Genomic DNA, 24460 nt, shown 5'->3' with positions numbered 1-24460 from the left:
ATTTGCGCCTACATGGGAAGGTCAAAACATGCCTAGAATAGAACATCTTAGCTGTGGTAGAATGATGATATGGTGGGTAAATAAAATACAGACCTAAATATGTACCTTGAAGAAGTAATTTCTTGATAGTATGTACAATATAGTACACAGTTCAACAGTAGTAAACAAAGGATATTACTCTCAAATGATCAACTAGATTCAGAGAAGTTGTCCCAGCAAAAGGAGTTCCACGGGGGTTGGAGAATGACACTTGACAGGGAGGAACAACTGGCCAATGCCAGTAGTCATATCCTGGGCCTCGGCTTACTATTGTGAGGCCTTGAGGGCAGATCCAAATCCTGTGTAGCAGGTTAACTACTACCCTTTAGGGTTCCTGCCAAATCTCAAGGCCCATACATCTAATCTCTTAGGGTGTTCTGGACTGACAATGACTTCTTTTATAACAAAATCAATGCAGTGCAGAAAATGAAGGTGGCTTCTATGAAAGGGCCAGGCTTTCTTTTCTTCTTGCCCTACAAAACTCATTCAAAGGCTAGTCTATTTTTTCCAGTTTTATACAACACCAAAGTAAGGTAGAATTAGTTTTTTCCTACCAGAAGCTTGGTGAAGATGTCCTTGCCAGAGCTGTCTTCCTGCAGAGGGCAGATGGTATGGATGAAGGGTAGGAAGGAGTCTGTGTAGTCAAACAGGTACAGGTATAGCAAGCCAAGTCTTGGTGAGCTCTTGAGAGCATAGAGCAAGAACAGGGATCTGCCTGGGTTGACAGCCTGCAGAGGACAGACAGACACGGGACCATGTTATACATATTGTGGCCAGCTCTCCCCCTGCACTCCTTCAATGTCCCATGACTTTTTTGCGACCAGTCTTTTTGTATGGTATAGAGCTCATTTGTTGGGGTATACTGTAAAAAGCTCCAGTCTTGCTGGGCATAGTTGTACACATCTCTAGTATGTGCAAGAAGACTGAGAATCTGAGGCCAGCCTTTGTATCAGAATAAGTTCAAGGGTAAGCAACACAGCAAAAGAGCATCTCAAAACCCAAGAAGCTGGCTAGACGTGATAATGCACACCTTCAATTCCAGTTTCAGGAGATTTAATCCTTCTTCTGGCCTCTGAGGACATTTGGCACACATGTGGTATACAGACATACAAGCAGGCCATACACCCAGACACATTACAAAAAATGTATTAGATTAGGCAAGATAACTTAGTGAATAAGGGCACCTGCTCCCAAACATGACAACCTGAGTTTGATCCCTGGAACCCATATGGTAAAAGGAAAGATTTCCTTCCAATATTTGCAGATTGTAAGACTTACACATGTGTGCCATGATGTGTGCACACAGATCCAAGAATAAATATGCATAATAAAAAATAGACAGTATTATAAGACACCCTATGAGCTGGGCATGGTGTTGAACATTTATCATCCTGGCACTTGTGGAGTGGAGGTATGATTGCTCAAGACTAGCATCAGTTCCATTGATTGACTCTACCCTGGAATCATCACAAACAAATCACCATCACCACCACTATCATTAAAATTATACAAATTGTCAACTGAGGAACTCTAGACCCATTCTTCATAAATTAGGGTAAATTTTGAAAAGGGTGAATTTTAGGAGTCAAGCAATGATGCCTTTACTCCCAGCACTTGGGAGGCAGAGGCAGGCGAATCTCTGTGAGTTCAAAGAAGCCAGACAACCAGGGCCACATGGTAAGTAAGACTCTGTATCAAAAGAAAGAAACAAACAAAAAAGAGTCAAGCGTGGTGAGGAACGCATGTAATCCTAGCAGCTAGGAGCCCAAGGCAGGAAGATGCTGAGTTCCAGGCATGTCTACACAACAGTGAGATTTTGCCTCAAGAAAAAGTTTCTATTTGCCTATGTGTTGATTGATTGACCAACCAACTAGCCACCCAACCATCTATCCATTGTGCTATTGATTGAACATAGGCCTCTTTTGCATGCACGCTAAGTTTATCACTAAGCTATCCCAGTGACCTTTTCTTATTAACGACAGACAGTCACTTTCTCATTTTTAGTGTATCCGTGTCAGTCATTTAACCTGTTGGTAATGATGGGCACAAATCAATCAATCAATCAACCCCCCCCCCCACTCCATCTCCCCTCTCTGTGTGTGGTTTATGTGCTCACATTTGTGAAGGTATTTTCCTTTGTGTGTGCACAAATCAAAAGTCAACAATGGTGGCCTCTTCTGGTACTTGCTATCTTATTTTCTGTGACAGTCTCTCACTGGACCTAAACCCTATCATTTTGGCAAGGGTGGCTGGCCAACAGGCTTTGGTGATCCACCTGTTTCTGACCCACTGAAGTTGAGGCCATCGTGATTTGCTTTTCCATGGGTGCTGTGGATCTGAACTCATGTCCTCATGCTTACACAGCAAGCACTTTACTCACTGAGCCATCTCCCAAGACCCTTAGGCAGGCTGTTTTCCTTCCTTCCTTCATTTAGAGACAATGTTTCTCTGTGTATCTCTGGAACTAGTTTTGCACACCAGGCTAGTCTCAATTCAGAGATCCACCTGCCTCTGGATTAAAGGTATGTATTATCACAGCTCCTTTGGGTTATTTTTAATGTTTTTTTCCCATCCAGATGTGGTGATGCATGGCTGCAATCCCAGCACTCAGGAAGCTGAGGTAGGAGGACAGTAAGTTCCTCTGAGTTGGACTACAAAGACAAACAATGTGTAGAAAATAAAACATACACCCTGCCACTCCCACTCATTTATTCCAGTAACGTCTGCAATATCAGGGGTAAAAGCCTGATTGCGGATAAGAGGCCTTATACTTCAAAGGGAGTTTGTGCCTCCTGGGTATTCAGTCAGTCTTTGGCATCTCCTAATTCAGACAAGATTAGTCTTTCCAATTGTCAACACACCTTCTTATTCAGGCATAAAGGTACCCCAAGAAATGATTTGTAAATGGTTAAAAAAGGGCATTGTTCCCTGGCCAGCACAGTGTTCCAATATATCCTAATTTATTTCCAAGCTGTCCTTAGCTTGGAATTTCTCACAAGGAAGCTGCCTTATCAAATAGGATGTCCTCAGAGTTAGAACAGAGGTCAGGCACCATTGCGTACTGTTAACATAGAATTCTCAGGGCAGTCCCACAGAAGACAGAACTGTTTTACATACTAGAGAGTAATAGAAGGGCGTCTCTCACTTAAGGGCATTAACAGGAACTGCTAGATTGGAACTAACTGGTGCTTGCCTCTAGCAGACCCAGAGAATTAGCATGGGAATACCAAAATAGCCCCAGCGAGGAAGGCACCACTGCTCTTCTGCTTCACACCTGGATACCTGATCTTACCGACCTTGATGTAACCATCACTTGCCTACTTGATCTTACTGACCTTGATGTGACTGTCACCTGCCTACGAGACTTTTGTCATTTGCACTGTTTTCTGTATACTATTTAAGCCTGGTTTTCACTTTGTGCAAAAACTTAGATGGACTAGGACTTAGACTTAGATTCATTCATTCAGATTCAAGCTTTGAGCCTCATGCAGTCCGCAGCTCCCCAGGCCAAGGACGGGGAGCAGCGCCTGTCCAGAAGAGGTGGCTGCTTTAGAACCAGTGTGTTTCAGGTGGCCTCAGATGTACCTTAACTGCTGAGCTGCCAGATTTCTCATTTCTCTTTTATAATGACTGTAAAAGTCTGATGCCATTTTAACAAAATACATTCAGACTTAGAACTTCCTTGTGGCGGCTCTATTTGTCATTCTTCACCTATGCCTTGTCGACCCAACTAGGACCCTTTTTCTCTCTCGGGTTGAGGGAGGCCCAGACCAGCTGGCTTGCGGCAACCCCCCCAAACAAAGTACAGTTTCCATTGGGATATTATTAATAAACTGTCCTCCTTCGTGTTACATCAAGAACAGATGAAAGCTCCACTTACACCTCTTGAACCACAAACATTTCCCACTACATATTTAAGAGTTATATAGTTTCATCTTCCTTTACAATGCCTCTTTCAACATGCATGCATGCCTGTATATTCCAGAAACTTGCAGTATTCATCACATTTTGTCTGTGAAGGAGAATCAACTGATACCATCACAATGAGGATTGAGTTATCAAATACAGAAAGATGAAGCTGTGTAATATTTGTGACCTGATAATTCCATGCCTCTTCATATACTATAAATATAAATAAGTTGAAGAATGAGGGACTATCTAAAGCAATATCATTTGTTATAACCATTAAAATCATCCCATATTTACACCAATAATGAAATGAGAGCTGGGGTTTGCAAGATGGCTCAACAGGTAAGAGCACTGAATGCTCTTCCAAAGTTCCTGAGTTCAAATCCCAGTAACCACATGGTGGCTCACACCCACCTGTAATGAAGTCTGAAGCCCTCTTCTGGTGCATCTGAAGACAGCTACAGTGCACTTATTAATAATAAATAAATCAAGGCTCACAACTATCTGTACAGCTACAGTGTACTCATATATATAAAATAAAAAAAATCTTAAAAAAAAAAAAGAAAAAAGAAATGAGACCTGTAAACTGAGTTAAAACCCTGCTAGCTGATTCAGCAAGATAACTTTATTTTCTGAATGACATTTCTGATCCTACAACTAAACTGGTTCTCTAGAAATCTCTTTTTATCTGTATCACTCTACCTAGCTAGTCTACTTTTCTCTTGAGTTCCTGCCACACACACTCGTCTATTCCAGTCATATCCGAAATATCAGTGGTAAAAGCCTGATTAGGATTAGAGGCAATAAGGATCCAAAAGAAGTTCTGTGCCTCCTGGATATTCAGACAGTCAGTGGTATCTCCTAACTCAGACGTGTTCGAGATTAGTCTTTCCAATCGTCAACATTCCCTCTTATTTAGGTATAAAGGTGTCCTAAGAAATGATTCATAAATGGCTAAGATTGGGCATTGTTTGCTGGCCAGCACAACGTTTCCAACCTATCCTAGTTTAATACCAACCTGTCCATAGCTTGGAATTTCTCTCAAGAAATCTGCCTTGCCAGAGCTAGCAACAGAGGTCAAGCACATTCCTTAGGGCAATAGATAGTTCACAATAGTTAGAATGTTTTACATACTAGAGAGTAATGAAGGGCTCCCACTCAAGGAATTCAGCTAGAAGTGTTAGGTCGGGAACGTCCTAGTCATTGCCTCCAGCAGAACCAGAGAATTAGCATAGGAATACCAAAATAGCCTCAACAGAGAGGGCTCTACTCTTCTTCCTCCAGCTTCACACCTAGCTACCAGACCCTACTGACCTTGGTGTCCAGGTCACTTGCCTACATGACCTCAGTCTTGCGTCCCTTGCTGTAACCCCCGCCTGCCTATGTGACTCTTGTCATCTGCCCTGCTTGCTATATGGTATTTAAGCCTGAATTTCACCTTGTACAAATACATTCAGATTCACCACACCCTTGTGTTGAGTCTGTTTGTCATCCGCTGACTTATTGCCCACCTGACCTGAATTCTCATCCCGTGGAAATTGGAGTCCCCACAACAAACCTGGTCGGCAGCAAGTTCCCCCAAACCTAAGAGGGCTCCTTGGCTCTCTTTCCTAGAATACGGTTTTACCTGTGTCAGTCTGACAAGTTATTTCTATTGTTTCTACAAGCTCAAAGAGAAAAATCCCTATCTCTAACCAGGAGTTCCTTCCATAAAGGGCCTTCCAAGCCAAAAAGGAGAGAGCAAGCTCTATCAAAGGCCCAATTACTTACAAAAGAACTCTTCAGCTCCTCCCCTATACTCTTGGCAGGGAGAGCCATGTGTCACTGCCATCGTGAGGGCTCCAAGCCATTTCACCTTACAGTGGTAGCTCAAAGTCACCCAGCTGACTTTGCCTTGTGGTATACAGCAAAGACTACAAGACATCTTTCAAGCAACTTGCCTTAAAATAGGCAGAAACTTTTCATTCTTTTTTGTTTTTTTTTTTGAGACAGGGTTTCTCTGTGTAGCCCTGGCTGTCCTTGAACTCACTGTATAAACCAGGCTGGCCCAGAACTCAGAAATCCACCTGCCTCTGCCTCTCAAGTGCTGGGATTAAAGGCCTGTGCTACCACTGCCCAGAGCAGCTTTTCATTCTTTAGCATTCTTATCTATGGAGGCTTTTAAAGGCACACCAAATCTCTTCAGGACACACCTAACTAACTACATCTGACGAACACAGCATCTATGTAAACGTTTATATTTGCTAATAATTAGGTTCTCAATATACAACAATCAAATATCCTGTAACAGTTACAGTGAGAATGGAAAAACTGTGACTATCAACAGGAAAATCCATAAACTGTCACACATGTTCAGTGAAGGATTCATCAAAGAGATAAAGAATAGAGCCCAGGGAATACAGTGATTTGCAGAGGATTGTCAGTGGTTCTTGCCTCCTACCTGTGAAACAATGTATCTAGCAAATACCTCCTACAGATTATGGATAAGGACCTCTCAGTTTATGCAGCACTCACAGACAGGATACCTCCCATAGACTATGGACACAGACCTGAGAGGCTTGTGAAGCACCCACTGTGGGGATGTGGTGCCTTTGGTGACTAGCTGTGCTTATAGTTTCAATGTCTGCAATGTTTTCTTAACACAGTGAGCAGGAAGGTGATTGCTAGTTGTTTTCTACCACCCCCTCTCCCCCATCAAAACAAACAAACAAACAAAACACAAGTTTACCTTGTATTCCCAGAGATTCTGTGGTGGCTTCACACCCAGGGCTCTCACACGCTCCAGCTCCATAAGGATGACTCTTCTGTGGCTACTGTTTTCTATGGTGTAAGGTGCTCTGGAAAATTCTTCTTCTGTCAAAGTTAAAAGCAACCTGAAGAGATGAGGGGTGGATATGACCACTGAGATTACCCACAGGATGCAGACAATGAGTTCTTACAAAGAGTTTTGTCTTATTACACAGGTATGTAGACTTGCTTGGTAAGACTGAACATTATATGTAGACAACCCTGCTGATGACTGCCAAGAGCAGTTTGCTTACTACCAGCCAGCCCATTTCCAGTTGGAAATATTTTCACAGACCACTACCATTATTTAATGCTGCACAGAGTAGCTTCATGTCCATTTTGTGGATCAAAAACTTGGCTTCAGAAATAAAGTGACTTGCTTTAGGTACATCAGGATGTTTGTTCTTAAGCCTCCAATCTATTACAGATTCCTCCTGCCATATTGTTTTATTTCTAAAAGGGTGTATACAGGAGAAAATTAGAAGGAAATCCAACTGAACACTATTATTACATTAAACATGGTGGGGCTGGAGAGATGGCTCAGCGATTAAGAGCACCAACTGCTCTTCCAAAGGTCCTAAGTTCAATTCCTACCAACCACATGGTGGCTCACAACCAATTGTAATGGGATCTGATGTCCTCTTCTGGTGTGTCTGAAGAGAGCAATGGTGTACTCGTATACATAAAATAAATTAAAAATACCTTAAAAATTAATGTGGTGGCTTTAGCTGGGGTCAATACTGCATATGTGCAATCCTACTGACTTGGAAGGCTGAGGCAGAAGATTGCTCAGACTGAGGCCAGCCTGGGCAACATATCAAGATCTCAATTTCAGAAAAACCAAAAACAGTGATTGTACTGAGCTACTGATTCAAATCAATAAGAATTATAAACCCCTAATTTATTTTAGGGGATGGAGATGGCTCAGCAATTAAGAGGCCACTCTTCCAGCAGACCTGGGTTCAATTGCCAAATTGATATGGTAGCTACATTGGTCTGTTAACTCCAGGTCCAGGAAATCTGAAGGCTTTCTTCTCAGCTCCACATGTGCCAGCATAATCATGTTGCACAGACAAAAAATGGAGGCAAAACACACACACACACATACACATACACATAAAAACAAATAAATTAAAAAAAAAACAGCTATCTATAAAAGAAGGAAAACAGAAAACAAAACGTAATGAAAACACAAAACAATCAAATACCCAACAATCTATTTCTACAACTCAATGTTAAAAACATCCATGTATGATGGGAGACATAGTTCAGAGGTAGAGAATTTAAAAAGCTAAGTTCATTCTTATAATTATAGCACATAGAAGAATTGAACACTCAAGATTAGACTGTGATACACTGTTAAATCTGTCTAAAACAAACAAATCAGTGAAACAAAACAAAATAAAAAACCCTAAAAACCCAACAACATATTTATATACCTATATAAACAAAACAGAGAAACACTAGGGTTGGGGAGGATTTCAATGGTAGAGAGAGCAGCTAGTATGTTCAAAGCCCTACATAATCCCCAGCATGCTAAGAAAACACCTTTGGAAAGACGTGTAATAAGATTTTTTTTTTTGAGACAGGGTGTGATGTATAACTCAGGTTGACCTTGAACTCTGACATTCCCACCTCTATCTTCCAACTGCTGGGATAACTGTGTACCACCATGTTCAGTTATATCAATTATGACATTATCAGCAATAATTTGTGAAAAGTAGCAACATAAAGTACACTGTCCTCCATCATTCTTACCATTATTATTTTTTTTAATTTTGTCTTGTCTTTTTGAGACAGGTTTTCACTATGTTGTCCTGAATCTCAGTGTAGACCAACTGGCCTTGAACTCAGACCTGCCTGCCACTGCCTTCTGAGTGCTGGAATTAAAGGTGTGTGCTACTGGTGCCCAACTGGTCTTTAAAAATAAAAATGTTAGCGGGCGGTGGTGGCCCATACCTTTAATCCCAGCACTTGGGAGGCAGAGGCGGGCGGATTTCTGAGTGCAAGGCCAGCCTGGTCTACAGAGTGAGTTCCAGGACAGCCAGGGCTATACAGAGAAACCCTGTCTTGGAAAAAAAAATAAATAAAATAAATGTTACTTATTTTTTTTAACCTTTAATTTGTCATGTTCTTTAAAATTTATAAAATATTGTAACAATGAAAATGATTATAAAAGTTGTTTGATATAAAACAACAATCAATTGAACAGTCTTATGTAGATTCTTGTCTACAGGAATATTGAAAATAGTTTTTCTCAATATAAATGTTAAATAACTTCAAATATATTAGTAATATATTAATGAAAACATATAATTTATAATAATACATTACTAGTTGTTTTTTAAATGAACATGAATAAAGTCTTTTTGTTTGTTTGGTTTTCTTGGTTTTAGTAGAGCTTAAAATCTTGGCTCTTACTGTGGTACAAGCCCAAATCAAAAACAATTTTTAGACATTGGAGTTCATTGTAATAAGGCTGTACTTCAATGACCCTCACTTCACCAAATGATTTTACCTCCCTAGTAGTTAAACTAAGAGTTGACAGTTCTGCTATGCCAAGGAATGAATTGTAGGCACGAATTTTGGATACAGACTTCCTGCTATGGTCAAAGCTATTTGACTTGAGTGAGTGTCTTTATTCTCAGCCCACAGGGAACAGGTTACATTCATTTAAGAAATGGTGTGTGTATTAAGATGGTCTATCCATTAAGTCATTCACCAACTGTTTCAATGAACAATAGTTCTGCTTGGAGGGCAGCACAGACATTAGGTGAGGGTAAGAATCTGGTTCATTGGCTGTGATGATTTTGCAAAGCATTCAGTCTCACTCTTTGTTCTCTTACAAACCACCTCCCAAATTGTCTACGTTTCTTTTGGCTGTATAAATAATTTTGAAATATGTAAGCTGTTCTGAAAACCATACTATAGTGTAAGAACATTAAATAAACAATCCTAATAGAGAGGCTGAGATAGTAGAAGCATGATTTCAAGACCATTATGTTGTACACAGCAAGACACTGTCATGTATATACAAGCAGAAAGTGTATATGGATTGTACAATATTGGACCTATTTCTCCAATTACCAAATTAGAGAGACCACCAGGTGACAGCCAACAAATTTCTAATTCCTCATATTTTTGAATTTCAATCAATTAGTATATGTTGGTAATATTAATTTTCATATTAAGAGATAAGAAAAAGTGATTGTTATTTCCTGTTATTTTTGTTGTTAGAGGTGGAATTAGGTTTGTGTGGGTTTGTTAAAAGATTACTTTGTTGCTTCTTCTAAGGTGTAGTTTTGCTCCTTATGTTGATGTTTTCCATCTATTATCCTTTGTAGGGCTAGATTTGTGGAAAGATATTGTATAACTTTGGTTTTGTCATGGAATATCTTGTTTTCTCCATCTATGGTAATTGAGAGTTTTGCTGGGTATAGTAGCTGGGCTGGCATTTGTGTTCTTGTAGGGTCTGTATGACATCTGCCCAGAATCTTCTAGCTTTCATAGTCTCTGGTGAGAAGTCTGCTATAATTCTGATAGGCCTGCTTTTATATGTTACTTGACCTTTTTCCCTTACTGTTTTTAAAATTCTTTGTTTAGTGCATTTGGTGTTTTGATTATGTGATGGGAAGAATTTCTTTTCTGGTCCAGTCTATTTAAAGTTCTGTAGGCTTCTTGTATGTTCATGGGCATCTCTTTCTTTAGGTTAGGGAAGTTTTCTTCTATAATTTTGTTGAAGATATTTACTGGCCCTTTAAGTTGGGAGTCTTCACTCTCTTCTATACCTATTAGCCTTAGGTGCCACTGGACTAGTGGAATTCCTGTGCGCCTGGGTCCCGCTGGTCCCAGTTACTTCTGGTGTTGGGACAGATGTTATGACCTCCTCACCTCTGATCCTAGTTACTTACTTTTTTAAAAAAGATTTTATTTCTTTTATGTATATGAGCATACTATGTAGCCAGAAGAGGGCACTGGATTCTATTACAGATGGTTCTGAACCACTACGTGGTTGCTGACAACTGAACTCAGGATTTCTGGAAGAGCAGTCAGTGCTCTTAATCGCTGAGCTATCTCTCTAGCCCTAAATGTTACTTTCATAATGAGAAGTAAGATAGAAATTAAGCTATTACTCAACATCTTTGAAAAGTAAACAAAGACAGATCCTGGGATGTAGCCATTCCTCTCAAAGAGAGTTCCTAGAATACCTATCTACAAAAAACCTTGTGCAGGAATGATTTTAGCAGCACTCTTCAAAATAGCTACAAATGCAATCAACTCAGATGCCCGCTAAGTGAAGAAATGACAATCTGATCTACCTATAGGAGTTTTTCAGAGACAAAATAAAGTGCACAGATAATGCTGTAACATGTGTGAGCCTTGGAATCAGACTGAGTTGAGCTACACATATGGAAGCATGCTATATGATTATGTAATATGCAAGAGCTACAGGCAATCCCATTTTGGATAAAGATAAAATCTGCTACCAGGCGGTGGTGGCACACGCCTTTAATCCCACCCCCTTGGGAGGCAGAGGCAGGTGGATTTCTGAGCTCGAGGCCAGCCTGATCTACAGAGTGAGTTCTAGGACAGCCAAAGCTACACAGAGAAACCCTGTCTCAAAACAAACAAACAAACAAACAAAATCTGCTGAGGGAGAAGAAGTGAGGGTGGACCGGAAGGGCAAAAGGGTTTTCTTTTGGGAGTCAGGAAATGACTGGAAATGGTTGTACATATATGTGAAGACATTACAAGCTCACGTTTATTCACTTCTATAAGAAAGGATTTGTAGAAAGTAGATGTATCTCAATAAAGCCATCTACACATTATGTCTGGTATGGACAGGGTTTGTTTGTTTGTTTCTTTCTTTCTTTCTTGTTACATGTTACAGCATCATCTGTGCTTTATTTTGTCTCTGAAAAACTCCTATAGGTAGATCAGATTGTCATTTCTTCACTTAGTGGGCATCTGAGTTGATTGCATTTGTAGCTATTTTGAAGAGTGCTGCTAAAATCATTCCTGCACAAGGTTTTTGTAGATATGTATTCTGGGAAACCCCTTTCTTTCCTCCTTTCTTTCTCCCATTCTTTCTTTCTTTTTTTTGAGACAGGGTTCCTCTGTGTAGCCCTGGCTGTCCTGGAACTCTGTAGACCAGGTTGGCCTCAAACTCAGAAATCCACCTGCCTCTGCCTCTCAAGTGCTGGGATTAAAGGCGTGCGCCACCACTGCCTAGCTAGACAGGATTTCTTTATGTTGCCCTGTGGCCTGTAACTTGCTAGGCTGGCCTCAAACTCACAAGTGATCTGCCTGCCTCTAAGATTAAGAGCCTGCACCACCATAACTACCCTGGTGTACCAGGTTTTTTTTTCCTCACCTTCCATTTACTCTTTCAGATAAGAACCTGTCTCTGTACAGGGAAGCCCAAGGTCCTAGCTGCTCTAACCAGAGGACAACTTCTTCCGTTGTCCATTTGTCTACAGCCTTGTGCACCAGGAGGCCATGCTCAGATTCTCTGCTGCGCCAATGATACACAAGCAGGATGACCTGGAAGGAGACAGGAGGTCAGAAGTGAGAAGGTCAGTTTTTGACAATGTGAGGATTAGGCAGTGCAAGGAAGGGGCTGAGTCTGAGAAATGACACCAAGTCTATTCAACGAAGAAGGAAACCTGTGTCATACAGAAGTGAGGACATAATGTCTCCAGGCTCATTTCTGCTCATGGCTGTGCAAAGATCTGCAAAGGGTACATGGCAGATAGCCTAGGAGCAAGTGTCTGTCCCTGATCTCACCAACTCATTTGCCTTTTCATTAAGATCATTAAGATCTTCAGAGACAGGCTTAAGCAGTGACCGTGAGCTCCTAAGAGTCCCACAACAGTGCAGACATGGTTTCTCAGTCTTGTTCTGCCCCTCTCCTGAGCTCTAAGATGGGGGTCATCATGATGCCACTGGACAGGTCAGGAAGAGGGCTGAACAGGAACAGAGCTAACACTTATCCAGTCAACAACTATTATGTTGTCTCTGTTATCACCATGCAATACAAATCTAATGGCTACAATGAGTTAGACATGGTCACACCATCAACTGTTTTAAGTGGTGTCAGAAGAATTGACTTCAGAGGCAACTGGGGGTTGATGCAGGGTACAGATTAAACAGCCAAACTTACTGCTACCCCAGTTAAAGCTGTGAGCACGCCGGAGAAGAATCCCCCTCCTCTCTGCGGATTTACTCGCCCTGTGCTGGGCGCTAAGGGACTCTGATCATTCCCGAATTTCTGAAAGGCTGCAAGACTTTGGACTGCATCATTATTCTGCTGAATGTCTTCAACTCGCATTTTAATGGCATCAGGAAATAACTTTTCAATGGCATCCCTGTGGAGACGAGAGAAATCACAGGACGGTGTTTGACAAGATATATATCAGTCAGGGACTACACCCACCAAGAGAGACATTTCATAATCTAGAGGTGCCCAGAAGAGCAACAAAGAGTTTTGCTTTGTGGTAGAAACAAAAAATTAACAACAATCTGTGTGCTACCATTAAGGAAACAGCCAAATGAGATATTTAGATCCAAGTCTTTTTCCCAGAAAGTACTAGGGACTAAACCTAAGGCCTCATAAATAGTAGCAAAACATTTTACCACACAGCCTTTGATATTGCCGGGTGTGGTACTCGTGTCTTTAATTGTAGCACTCCAGGGGCAGAACTCTGTGAGTCCAGGCTAGCATGATCTACATAGATAGTTCCAGGTAGCTTGGGTGACAATAGTGAGACTGACTTAATAAAATTACTTACAATCATTATGTTCACATATGTGTCCAATGAGTGTGGTCATGCACATGTGGGGGTTAGATGACAAGTTTCAGGAGTCTGTTTTCCCCTCCTATCATCAAACTCTGGGCAGCATGCTTGAGTGGCAAGTACTATGACCCGCTGAGCCTAGAATATTGAAATCTTACAGTAGAATACCACACATTTGGTTCACAGACCTTTTGGATATTCTAGTGATTTGAGGCACATTGCTAAGGAAACAAGAAGAAAAAGAATGAGAGCCTCAGAGGCACTGGGCGTGGTAGCACATGAATTTAATCCCATCAGAGGAAGGCAGAACTCTAAACTATATAGTGAGACACTGTCTCAAAGAACAATCAAAGGAACAAACCTACCCCTACACACACACACACACACACACACACACACACACACACACACACACCACCAACAAACAAAAACTAGGAGGAGCTGAAGAGATTCTGTGTTAAGAGTGTTGCTGCTCTTGCAGAGAACCTGAGTTTAAGTCCTAAAATCCATATGATGGCTCACAACCAGAACTCTAGTTCCAGGGCACCCAATATCTTCTAACTTTCTCAGGCAGCAAGCACTAACAAGATGTACATACATATATGCAGGTAAAAATCATACATACAAATAAAAAGAAACCAAAACCAAATCAAACAAGAACTGGAAAGGCCCATGTATGGAAGCACAGAAGAACCAACCATCTGAAAGGGTTTGTGGCTGGTTGTGAAAGAAACTCTACCAGATGATGACAGCAACGAGTTTTACTTACAGATTATGAAAATTAGCATCAGTCACTTCTTCTTCTTCTTCTTTTTGGTTTTTTGAGACAGGGTTTCTCTGTATAGCCCTGGCTGTCTTGGAACTCGCTTTATAGACTAGGCTGAGAACTCAGAAATCTACCTGCCTCTACCTCCCAAGTGCTGGGATTAAAGGCCACCACTGCCTGGCCATCAGTTACTTCTAATTGTATTGTTTTATCATTTTATTCATAAATATAAATTAGAAAGAAGTGTTCTAGGATAGAGGATTACAAGCAATGGTCATAACTAGAAATGTATTTTGGTTTCTTCCCATGGAACATAACAATCAGCTAGGCATGTTGGCCTGTGCCTATAATCCCAGCATTCAGGAGGCTGAGGCAAGAGGCAGTATGAGTCTGAAACCAACCTGAGTTGAGTGAGACTCAGTCTTGAAATACTAAAAAACAAGGTGGGTTCAGGGGACAATAGCAAAGGTAATGGAAGTGGAACGCAGGAGGCAGGCAGATCGGTCTGTGAATTAAAGGCCAGCCTAATCTACACAGCAGGTCCATGCCAGCCAGACATAGTGTAGTGAGACCTTGCCTAAAAAATAAATAAAACATAAGGACAGATGACAACCACTTTAAGAAAGGAATCTGGTTTTTTGGTTCCAAGCTCCTAGAATAATCTGCCTCCAGTCTGCTTCTCTATAAACAGCAGTTCCCACAGACAAACCACACTGCATGCACAGCCATGCTGCCAATAGGACTCAGTGTTACCTGAGGAGAATGTTGACTTTGGGAAAACCTTCCCATTTTTCTCTGCATTCTGGACACTCTGTCTTCTTTGAAGACATCCACCATAAGGCTAGGCAGTGCCGGCAGAAGCTGTGGCCACAGTTCAAGGTGGTGGGGTTAACCAGGGTGTCGTAACAGCAGTGGCAGGAGAACTCACTCACAGAAATCTGCGGGCCACTGCTTCTGATAGGATGATCTTCGTCCTGCTCTCTCATGCTCAGGTCATTTTTCTGAGGCTCCTCCATCTCTCAGCAAATTCTGGGATCCAGACACATAGACACTTTCAGACTCTGGATACTGCTGTAATGCATCATAAAGTCTGTGGGAGTGGGGGGAAGAGAAATAAAACAAGCTGAACAGCAGCTGTGTAACATTACTGTCATTCTAGTTAAGTTTTCTCTATCTCTCTTTTTTTAAGGGGTAGGTGTGTGTAGAGGTCATATATAGCCCAGGCTGGCCTCAAACTCTAGAACTTCCTGCTTCGAGCTCCTAGAAGCCAAGAGCAGAGGTGTGTGCCACCATACCTTGTTTCTGTGAAACTGTGAATTGAACCCAGGGCTTCATACATGCTAGGCAGAACTCTACCAACTAAGCTGTATCTCAAAATGGTAAAATAAAAACCAGCACCCTACAGCCACAAAAGGTAGGGGCAAAGGGCACATATTTCTGGTGATGTGGTGAGTCTCTCAGACTTGCCATTGCTACCCACACTGGCCACAAAGACAAGAGCTTAGGGATGATGTTTGAAGACACCATGTTAAGACTGTGTACAATTGTTGAAGAGTTGTGGTTCTAGCACCAAGGAGACTGAGCCAAGCGACTACCTCCAGCCTGAGACCAGCTATGAGGGCTAAAGTTATGTTTTAAATTTAAATTACTTAAGAGAGCTATAAAACAAAATGCCTTTAACCTGTAAGCTCCACTTGCCCAAAGACAGATGACTTCCTAGGATGCTGAGAACTGTTCTTCAAGTAAGATAGCAAGCCAAGTGCTTTCATTCCTGTAAACAAGGCTCGTTGCCACAACTGTACCCAATGTGCTCCATCACACACAGTCAGGAAATAGGAAGCACATCAGGATGTACGCTTGCCTCGGTGCTGCCTGTGGGATTTGCCTTTCTGAGCACGGGGACTAATGCATAATTCACAGACATTCCCTGGACTAATGCATAATTCACAGACATTCCCCGGGAATCCCAGGAATGGACATGGCTAGTGTCCACCATCCTGGCCAGGATTTAATAAAACTTGCTTCAATTTTGGCTCAAAAATTGTGGCAGTGGTTTTACTCTTGCACAACAGGATTAACACAGCCTATGCAACACAGTACCAGGCTAGACATGGCTACATATAAAAATTTTTACTCCAAATAAAACAAACAAACACACAAAAAGAACATAGGCCCCAGTGTGCAGATCAGCCTCTTCAGTATGACAAGCTCAGAACTAGTGTCCACTCCCCTGTGAAACTAGCAGAATCAATATGTTAATACAAGTATAGTGCCCAGAACAAAGCCTAGTATATGGTAAGTACATCGTAAGCATTTTTGTTTTGGTTTTGCACTGCTTTGTCTATACTAGGCAGCTATTTTAGCACTGAGCTACATCCTCAGCCCAGGACACCATTACTCATTGAGTATCTCTTACAAGCTAGGTGCTGAGCCAGGTCCTAAGATAAATGACCATCACATCTGAACTCAAGAGCCAAAGGAAGAATACAGGCCATTTAAATGAGAGGTAAGCCTGCCACAGGCACTGTTTTCTATTTTTTGTTAAAATCAGCAAGTGCCAGGGCTGGGATCTGATATGGTGTCTCCTATGCCGGGTTCATGAGGATGGCAGATGGTTGATGACACCACATAAAAGTTTCAGATGCAATGAAGTCAGTGAAGCTGAGTTCTACATGACAAATCTCTCTGTGGATAGGGGATGGGCTGGACTGAGAATAATTATAGACAAGTCACAAAGATGTCTTATTTACTGCTCTGTTGCTATGTTAGAACACCATGACCGGCCGGGCGGTGGTGGCGCATGCCTTTAATCCCAGCACTTGGGAGGCAGAGGCAGGTGGATTTCTGAGTTCGAGGCCAGCCTGGTCTACAGAGTGAGTTCCAGGACAGCCAGGGCTACACAGAGAAACCCTGTCTCGAAAAACCAAAAAAAAAAAAAAAAAAAAAAAAAAAAAAAAAAAAAAAAGAGAACACCATGACCAAGATAACTTACTGAAGGAAGGGGTTGTTGGCTTATGCTTCCAAAGGAGTAAGAGTCCATCAAGGTAGGAAAACATGTCAACACAGCAGGCATGGCTGGATGAGGATGCTGAGAGCTCACACCTTGCATGTTGAGCACAGGCACAAAACAGCTAAGTAGAAATGATGCAATCTTTAAATTCTCCAAGTCCACCCTCAAGGTGATATACTTTCTCTAGCAAAGCCATACCTCTTAAACCTACCTGTTTAGGGTTTTACTGCTGTGAACAAACATCATGACCAAGGCAACACTTATAAGGACAACATTTAACTGGAGCTGGCTTATAGGTTCAGAGGTTCAGTCCATTATCATCAATGGCAAGACCATGGCAGCATCCAGGCAGGCATGGTGCAAAAGGAGCTGAGAGTTCTACATCTTTATCTGAAGCTGCAAGCAGAATACTGGCTTCCAGGCAGCTAGAATGAGGGTCTTTTGTTTTGTTTTGTTTGTTTTTTTGTTTTTCAAGACAGGATTTCTCTGTTTAGCTCTGGCTGTCCTGGAACTCACTCTGGCTGGCCTTGAACTCAGAAATCTGCCTGCTTCTGCCTCCCAAGTGCTGGGATCAAAGGCATGAGCCACCACTGCCTGGCAGGGATGAGGGTCTTAAAGCCCACACCCACCCCAACAGGGCCACATCTACGCCAATAAGGCCACATCCACTCTAACAGGGGCACACCTTCTAATAGTGCCACTCCCTGGGCTTAGTTTATACAAACCATCACATTACCCAAACAGCTCTCTCTACTAACTAGGACCAATTCAATTGCCCAAGACTCTGGGAGACATTTACCATTCAAATCACCATACAGGGTATTAATGCCAGGCTCTACGAAGACAGAAAACAAAATATAAGGACTAGGGATTAGCACTGTGGGACTGTGAAGAAACTATATATAAAGTTAAGAAAATAAATACAAATTAAGGGGAAGGGAAGACAGTGCTTTCCATGTAAGCATGGATGCCTGAGTTTGGAGGCTCAGCATGCATGGAAATTCAGTCAAGGGTGGTGTGGGCTTGTAATCCCACTACCAAAGAACCAAAGGCAGAGAGATCTGTGGAGTTCACTGGTCAATCAGTCTAGCTGAACTGATTACTAAATGTCTCTGTGTCAAAAAATTAAGTGGACACCTTTAATTCCAGCACATGTGAAACAAGGGCAGTTGGGCATCTGTGAGTTCTTGGCCACTCACAGCTATATAGCTGTACAGTGAGATCCTGTCCCTGTCTCAAGGAGAAAGAAGTTAGGGAAGACATTCAACACTGACTTCTCCTTTATACACAATGCACACTGTGAGGATGGAAGGCCTGCCCTTCCATATCACACATATCCCCAGGAGAAAAGGTGCCTGTGGTGGACTGAATAAGGATGGTACCATACTGCTGGGCTATGTGGCACAGCTTTAATCCCAGCACTTGAAGGGCAGAGGCAGGTGAAACTCTGAGTTTGAGGCCAGCCTGGTAGAGGAGGCCCAGAACTACATGGAGAAACCCTGTCTGTGTGGGGGGTGGGAGAGGAGGGGGGATAATGACAAAACAAACAAACACCATAGGCACATATATTTGAATGCTTAGTCACCAGAGAGTGGAACTATTTCAAAGGACTAGAGTAATTAGGAGGTGTGGCCTTGTTGGAGGTGTATCACTGAGGGTTGGCTTTGAGGTTTTGAAAGCCCATGCCAGATCCAGGCTCTCTCTCTCTGCCCAGGGATCTGGATGTAGCTCTTAACTACTGCAACAGTGACAGCATGCTACCATGTTCCCTGTCATGATGACAATGGAATAAACCTCTGAAACTGTAAGCAAGCTCCAAATTAAATGCTTTCTTTCCTGAAGTTGGTGTGTTCATGGTGTCTCTTCACAACAATAGAACACAGACAGTGGAGTCTTATGTATATATGTAAAGTTTAGAAGAGTCGCCTTTGGCGTGATGACAAGACTCCCAAAAGGATCTGTATGTAGTAAGCAGTTAGGGATGTGAAACTGTAACTGACAATGAGAATTCAGTCATTTGCTGAGAAATTAATGTATAGAGAAGTTTATTTCTAAAAACAGCCTACTAGCTTGCTGTACCAGCAGGATGACAGCAAGTGGCTAAAGGTGATTGTTGCCAAGCTTGACAACCTGAGTTTGATCACTGTTGGGCTCTGCCCCCATTCATGATCTGTGCCACGGGTTCTCTTCACACAATAAATGTAAAAAAATGAAAAACTGGCTGGCCATCAAAAGTTGGTGGTGCATGCCTTTAATCCTTTAAGCATTCAGGAGACAGAGCCAGGTGGATTTCTGTGAGTTCAAGGCCAGAGCAAGTATTAGGACAGCCAAGGCCACAGAGAAACCCTGTCTCAAAAACCAAACCAAAACAAAAGCAAAAAAACAAAACAACTGGTTTGCCTACTTTAACTGAGAAAAAAACCCATAAGATATTAAAGATATATTTGATAGGTCATATCCCATAAAGCTGGGCTCAGTAACTGTCTTGTAAAACTCCTTTTAGGGCTGGAGAGATGGTTCGGCGGTTAAGAGCACTAACTGGTTTTCCAGAGGTCCTGAGTTCAATTCCTACCAACCACATAGAGGCTCACAACCATCTGCAATGGGGTCTGATGACCTCTGCTGGTGTTTCTGAAGATACATACAGAAAATAAGTAATTCTAAAAAACAAAACAACAAAGCCCTCCTTCTAGCAAATAGGAAGCTTCATGGGTCAAGTGTGTGGCACATGCCAATAGGCTATGCTAAAGAGGCAAAGGCAGGGAGCCATGTAACAATGAGTTCCGGGCTAGCCAGGGTTACAAAGAGAAACCCTCACTGGTGATGCACATCTTTAATCCCAGCACCCAGGGAGGCAGAGGCAGGTGGATCTCTGTGATTTTGAGGCCAGTCTGGTCTACAGAGCTAGTTCTATGACAGCCAGGGCTACACAGAGAAATCTTGTCTTGAAAAAAAACAAAAACACAAAAACAAATCTTTACAAACTGAGAAACCATGGCTGAAAATACAACAACCTTGGTTATATTAGTATGACCTTGCCACAGACAACCAACTCTGGAAACTACCAGAAGGGGTACAATGCAACACTCAGTTCAGGCTCTTCTCTGCTCCTCCTGTCTGTATGAACTGAGTTATTTCCACAGTTAAGAAAGCAGTGCTTGGGTGGTAGTGGCGCACGCCTTTAATCCCAGCACTTGGGAGGCAGAGGCAGGCGGATTTCTGAGTTCGAGGCCAGCCTGGTCTACATAGTGAGTTCCAGGACAGCCAGGGCTACACAGAGACACCCTGCCCCAGGGGAGGGGTGGGGGGAGAAAGCAGCCAGGCCTGATCTCCATGCCCTGCCTATATGCATGGAATGGGCACCTGCTGCATGGCAGCCTGTGGTTTCTGTTAGGTTCTCAGGAAGGATCCCACTGAAACAAGATTAAAGATGAGTATCCATCAGGATTCTAATTCTCTTCAGGAATTACACTCTCCTACTTTGGGAGCTGGTTAGAATGGGCCAGAAGAGCCCCTAACAATGACAAAGCATTATGGCCAAGTAGCAACCATTTCGTTTTGTTCCTTAGCTATTGTCAGTGTCCACAAACCTGCTGAAGCAACATCTGGTCTGCAGCAGGCTGGCTTTCTTCTCCAGCCTCTTCTTTCTTCCTTTCATTATTTTTTTAAAAAACTTATTTTATGCATGTGAGTACACTGTCACTGTTTTCAGACACATCATAAGAGGACATCAGATCCCATTACAGATGGTTGTGAACCACCATGTGGTCGCTGGGAATTGAACTCAGGACCTTTGGAAGAGCAGTAGGTGCTATCTCCAGTCCCTCCATGTGTACAAAGTTGTTTGTAGGCTAACTAGCTTTGGGATAGTCAACTTCTGAAGTTCTGCTAAGTTTTTCCATCTTGGTTTGCAGTCAGATTGAGAAAGTGGTAGCTTAGGTCTTTTACACAATTTTCTAGATACAATTTCCATTTTGCTTTAGGGTGGGAGGCTACAGAAAGCTGCTTGTATGTGCAACACTCAGGATAATCTGAGGGACAGGGACCACAAAAGGGTTTAAAAGAGTAGCCTCTGATATCTTGGGCCCTTCCAAGATATCTGTAAAATATAAATGTTGTGATAGGTCTCATACTGTAACCCAAGCTAGGATTGAATTTACCAGTTCTGGTGCTGCTATTAGAGGTATGCAGCACCATGTCTATCTCAATATGACTCCCCACCCTTCAAGCCATAGTTAACTGGTAAAGTATAGTTATCTGAAAATCTGTGAAAGCAAAAGGATGCTAGGATGCATACAATGTTCCCAATGATGCTTTGCTAATCAAAGAACCTGAGATAAGAACATGTCCATTCCTCTTGCAAGTTGTTTGGTCTGGTCCTCACCGACAAACTGATTTGGAGGGCTACTTACCACCCGTATCACTATCTTCTGTTGGCCTTGTCAGGTGCTCATAGAGCAAAGTCACTGCCACTTAGTCAATTAGCAATATTGTGGCTGGGGGGTGGTGGCGCGCACCTTTAATCCCAGCACTTGGGGGGCAGAGGCAGGCAGGTTTCTGAGTTCAAGGCCAGCCTGGTCTACAGAGTGAGTTCCAGGACAGCCAGAGAAACCCTGTCTCGAAAAACCGGGGGAAAAAAAAAAAGCAATATTGTGAGCGCTAAAGTTATGTTTTAATTACTGGGCCTAAGAGATCCATAGAACAGAAATGTTTCTAACCTTTGTAAACCCACTTGCCCAAGGACAGATACTTCTTGAAATGCTGGAGGCTATTGTTTATGTAAGACAACAATGCATGTGTTTTCACTCCCCTAAACAAGTTTGTCTGACATAACTGTACTGCATGTGCTTGGTCATATATAGGTGGGAGGTGCTCAGGCAGGAAGTACATCAAGATTTATGCTTGCCCTTGATTGGACCTGGTGAGAAATACACAGCCTTATGGACTTGCCTTTATAAGCCTCTGAAAAATGCGACTCATCACCATTTTCTGGGAACACTGGAATGGATTTGGCCAGAGTTTATAGTCCTAGCCAGGATTTAATTAAAGCTTGCTTCAAATTGTGCTTAAAATTGTGGAAGTGGTCCTATTCTTGCTTGGTGGGATTAACAATCTCTCTTCAACCATCCATCCATCTCCCGGCTCTTACTTTACTTGTGGTCATTAGCAGAGTTCTCATTTTATCTTCAGATCAGCTCACCTCTTCCACTAGCCTCACCCAATACTCTTTTAATTCTTTGAAAACTGGACTTACTTTAAAACAATTATCAGCTGGGTGGTGGTAGCAAACACCTTTAATCCCAGCACCCAAGAGGCATAGGCAGGTGGATCTCTGTGACTTGGAGGCCAGCTTGGTCTACAGAGCAAGTTCCAGGAGAGCCAGGGCTACACAGAGAAACCCTGGTTTTTTTTAAAGCAATTTTACCAACTGAGCTATTTTGCAGGCTCCTGAAAACTGGACTATGGTGGTTCACATCTGTAACACTAGTCCTGGGAGGATTGCTGCCCTTTCATGGCCAGCCTTGCTTATAGATTGAGATCACTTAAGACTTCCCCTACCCTCTCAAAATGTAAACTGGAACTTTTCTCAGTACTTCTGTGAGTGTCTGCTTTAGGCACGTGTATGCCCACGACTAAAGCTCCCTCTCCCCAAGCATCTGAGGCTCTGTCCACTGTTGTCATCTTGTTGCCAGTTCTGAGGTCACTGGCTGGTGTTTACTTCAGTCTGTGACTGTGCCTTCAGGGTATGGGGCAAGAAGATGGTGGTGGACATGACAGAGGAGGTGGCACAGGTTCAATCTAAGGTCATTTGATTCCACTGCTTCTGGGCCATGAACAGTGAGGGAGAACATTACAGCAAGAACACGTTGAAGACTAAAGTAGTTTGTTATATAGGAGGCAGAGAGAGCAAGCTCTTTGAGACAATCTCACTCTGCAGCCCAGACTAACCACTTAGTAATGGCAATCTCATCTCATCCTCCTAAGTAGTGGATTACAGGCCTTGTCATTTTGATCAACTTAATGCAATAAAATTTATTGAGTTTATCAAGTAAGAAACCATTTAATCTAGGTTTAAGAATGTCTTTGGCAGGCCTTATGGTTCATGTCTTTAATTTGAGCACAAAGAAGGCAGAGGCAGGTGAATTTGAGGCTAGCCTGGTCAACATAAGAGTTCTAGGCCAATAAATCAATCTGAAAGTTTAAAAAAAAAATCGTTCTAGGTTAGAACTGCATAGGCAGAATTACATAGTAAAAATCCTATGTTACACTCTCAAATACCTCCAGTATCAGTACAATGGCAACAACAACAAAGCAAACATGGGTTACGGAGAACATTCCGTGCTAAGTGCTTGCTGTACAAGCCAAAAGATCTAAGGTGAATGTCAAATTTTAAAAAATAAACAAATAAATAAGGTGGGCTGAAGAGATGCTTAAGAGTTATCAGGTGTCCTCCCCAAGGACCCATATTCAATACCCACGCAGCAGCTCACAGCCTTCTGTAACAAGTTCCAGGGGACTTGATACTCTCACATGGACAGAACACCAATGAACATTAAAACATAAATAAATAAAAAGGTATGTGTAGCTTATCACAATTACAAAGCTGAGAGGTGGAAACACGTAGGTTCTACAGTCTAATCAGTGAAGGCCTGGTGAAGATGGATGGAACCTGAATAATAGTACCCTGGCCTCTGGCTTCCATGTGCACACATATATATTCAAAGAAAACCAACACAAACTCAGTTATTATGATTGAAATTATACCTAAAATTTGAGGAATGTTTTTAAGGTCTATTTCGGATTTATCCTAAAAAATTTTTTTCAATCATCTCTTTGCAAAGATATTCAGTATGAGCAAAAAACTCACCACTTTAGGACTGAAGAGATTACTTAGTGGTTAGAGTAATGGCTGCTTTTCCAGAGTACTATCCCAGCACCTACATGGCAGGACACAATTATCTGTAACTCCAGTTCAGGGCTGTCTCGTGTCATCCTCTGGCTTCTATAGGCACCGCATGCAGTGGTGGTGCACTTTAATCCCAGCACTTGGGAGGCAGAGGCAGGAATATTTCTGAGTTTAAGGCCAGCCTGGTCTACAGAGTGAGTTCCAGGACAGCCAGGGATACACTGAGAAGCCCTGTCTCAAAAAAA

The 24460-nt window shown here is 42.2% G+C and overlaps 1 protein-coding gene across 3 annotated transcripts in view; it reads right to left on the bottom strand.

Moving 5' to 3' along the window:
* Nucleotides 1–24460, bottom strand: part of Bfar (bifunctional apoptosis regulator) — a 37878-nt gene that overhangs the window by 5585 nt on the left and 7833 nt on the right. The window contains exons 2-7 of one of the 3 annotated variants that reach the window (XM_031363097.1): nucleotides 17291–17429; nucleotides 15052–15388; nucleotides 12899–13103; nucleotides 12110–12279; nucleotides 6677–6821; nucleotides 594–767 (exon numbers count right to left, since the gene is read on the bottom strand). In XM_031363097.1, the coding sequence (XP_031218957.1) occupies nucleotides 594–767; nucleotides 6677–6821; nucleotides 12110–12279; nucleotides 12899–13103; nucleotides 15052–15314 (957 nt within the window). In that variant the 5' untranslated portion in view covers nucleotides 15315–15388; nucleotides 17291–17429. The remainder of the gene's footprint in view (nucleotides 1–593; nucleotides 768–6676; nucleotides 6822–12109; nucleotides 12280–12898; nucleotides 13104–15051; nucleotides 15389–17290; nucleotides 17430–24460) is intronic. The other 2 variants (XM_031363095.1, XM_031363098.1) reach the window with 2 other exon arrangements.

This window comes from Mastomys coucha, unplaced genomic scaffold (assembly GCF_008632895.1).
Source record: "Mastomys coucha isolate ucsf_1 unplaced genomic scaffold, UCSF_Mcou_1 pScaffold12, whole genome shotgun sequence".
Classification (NCBI taxonomy): Eukaryota; Metazoa; Chordata; class Mammalia; order Rodentia; family Muridae; genus Mastomys; species Mastomys coucha.
This window is presented reverse-complemented; position numbering and strand designations above follow the sequence as displayed.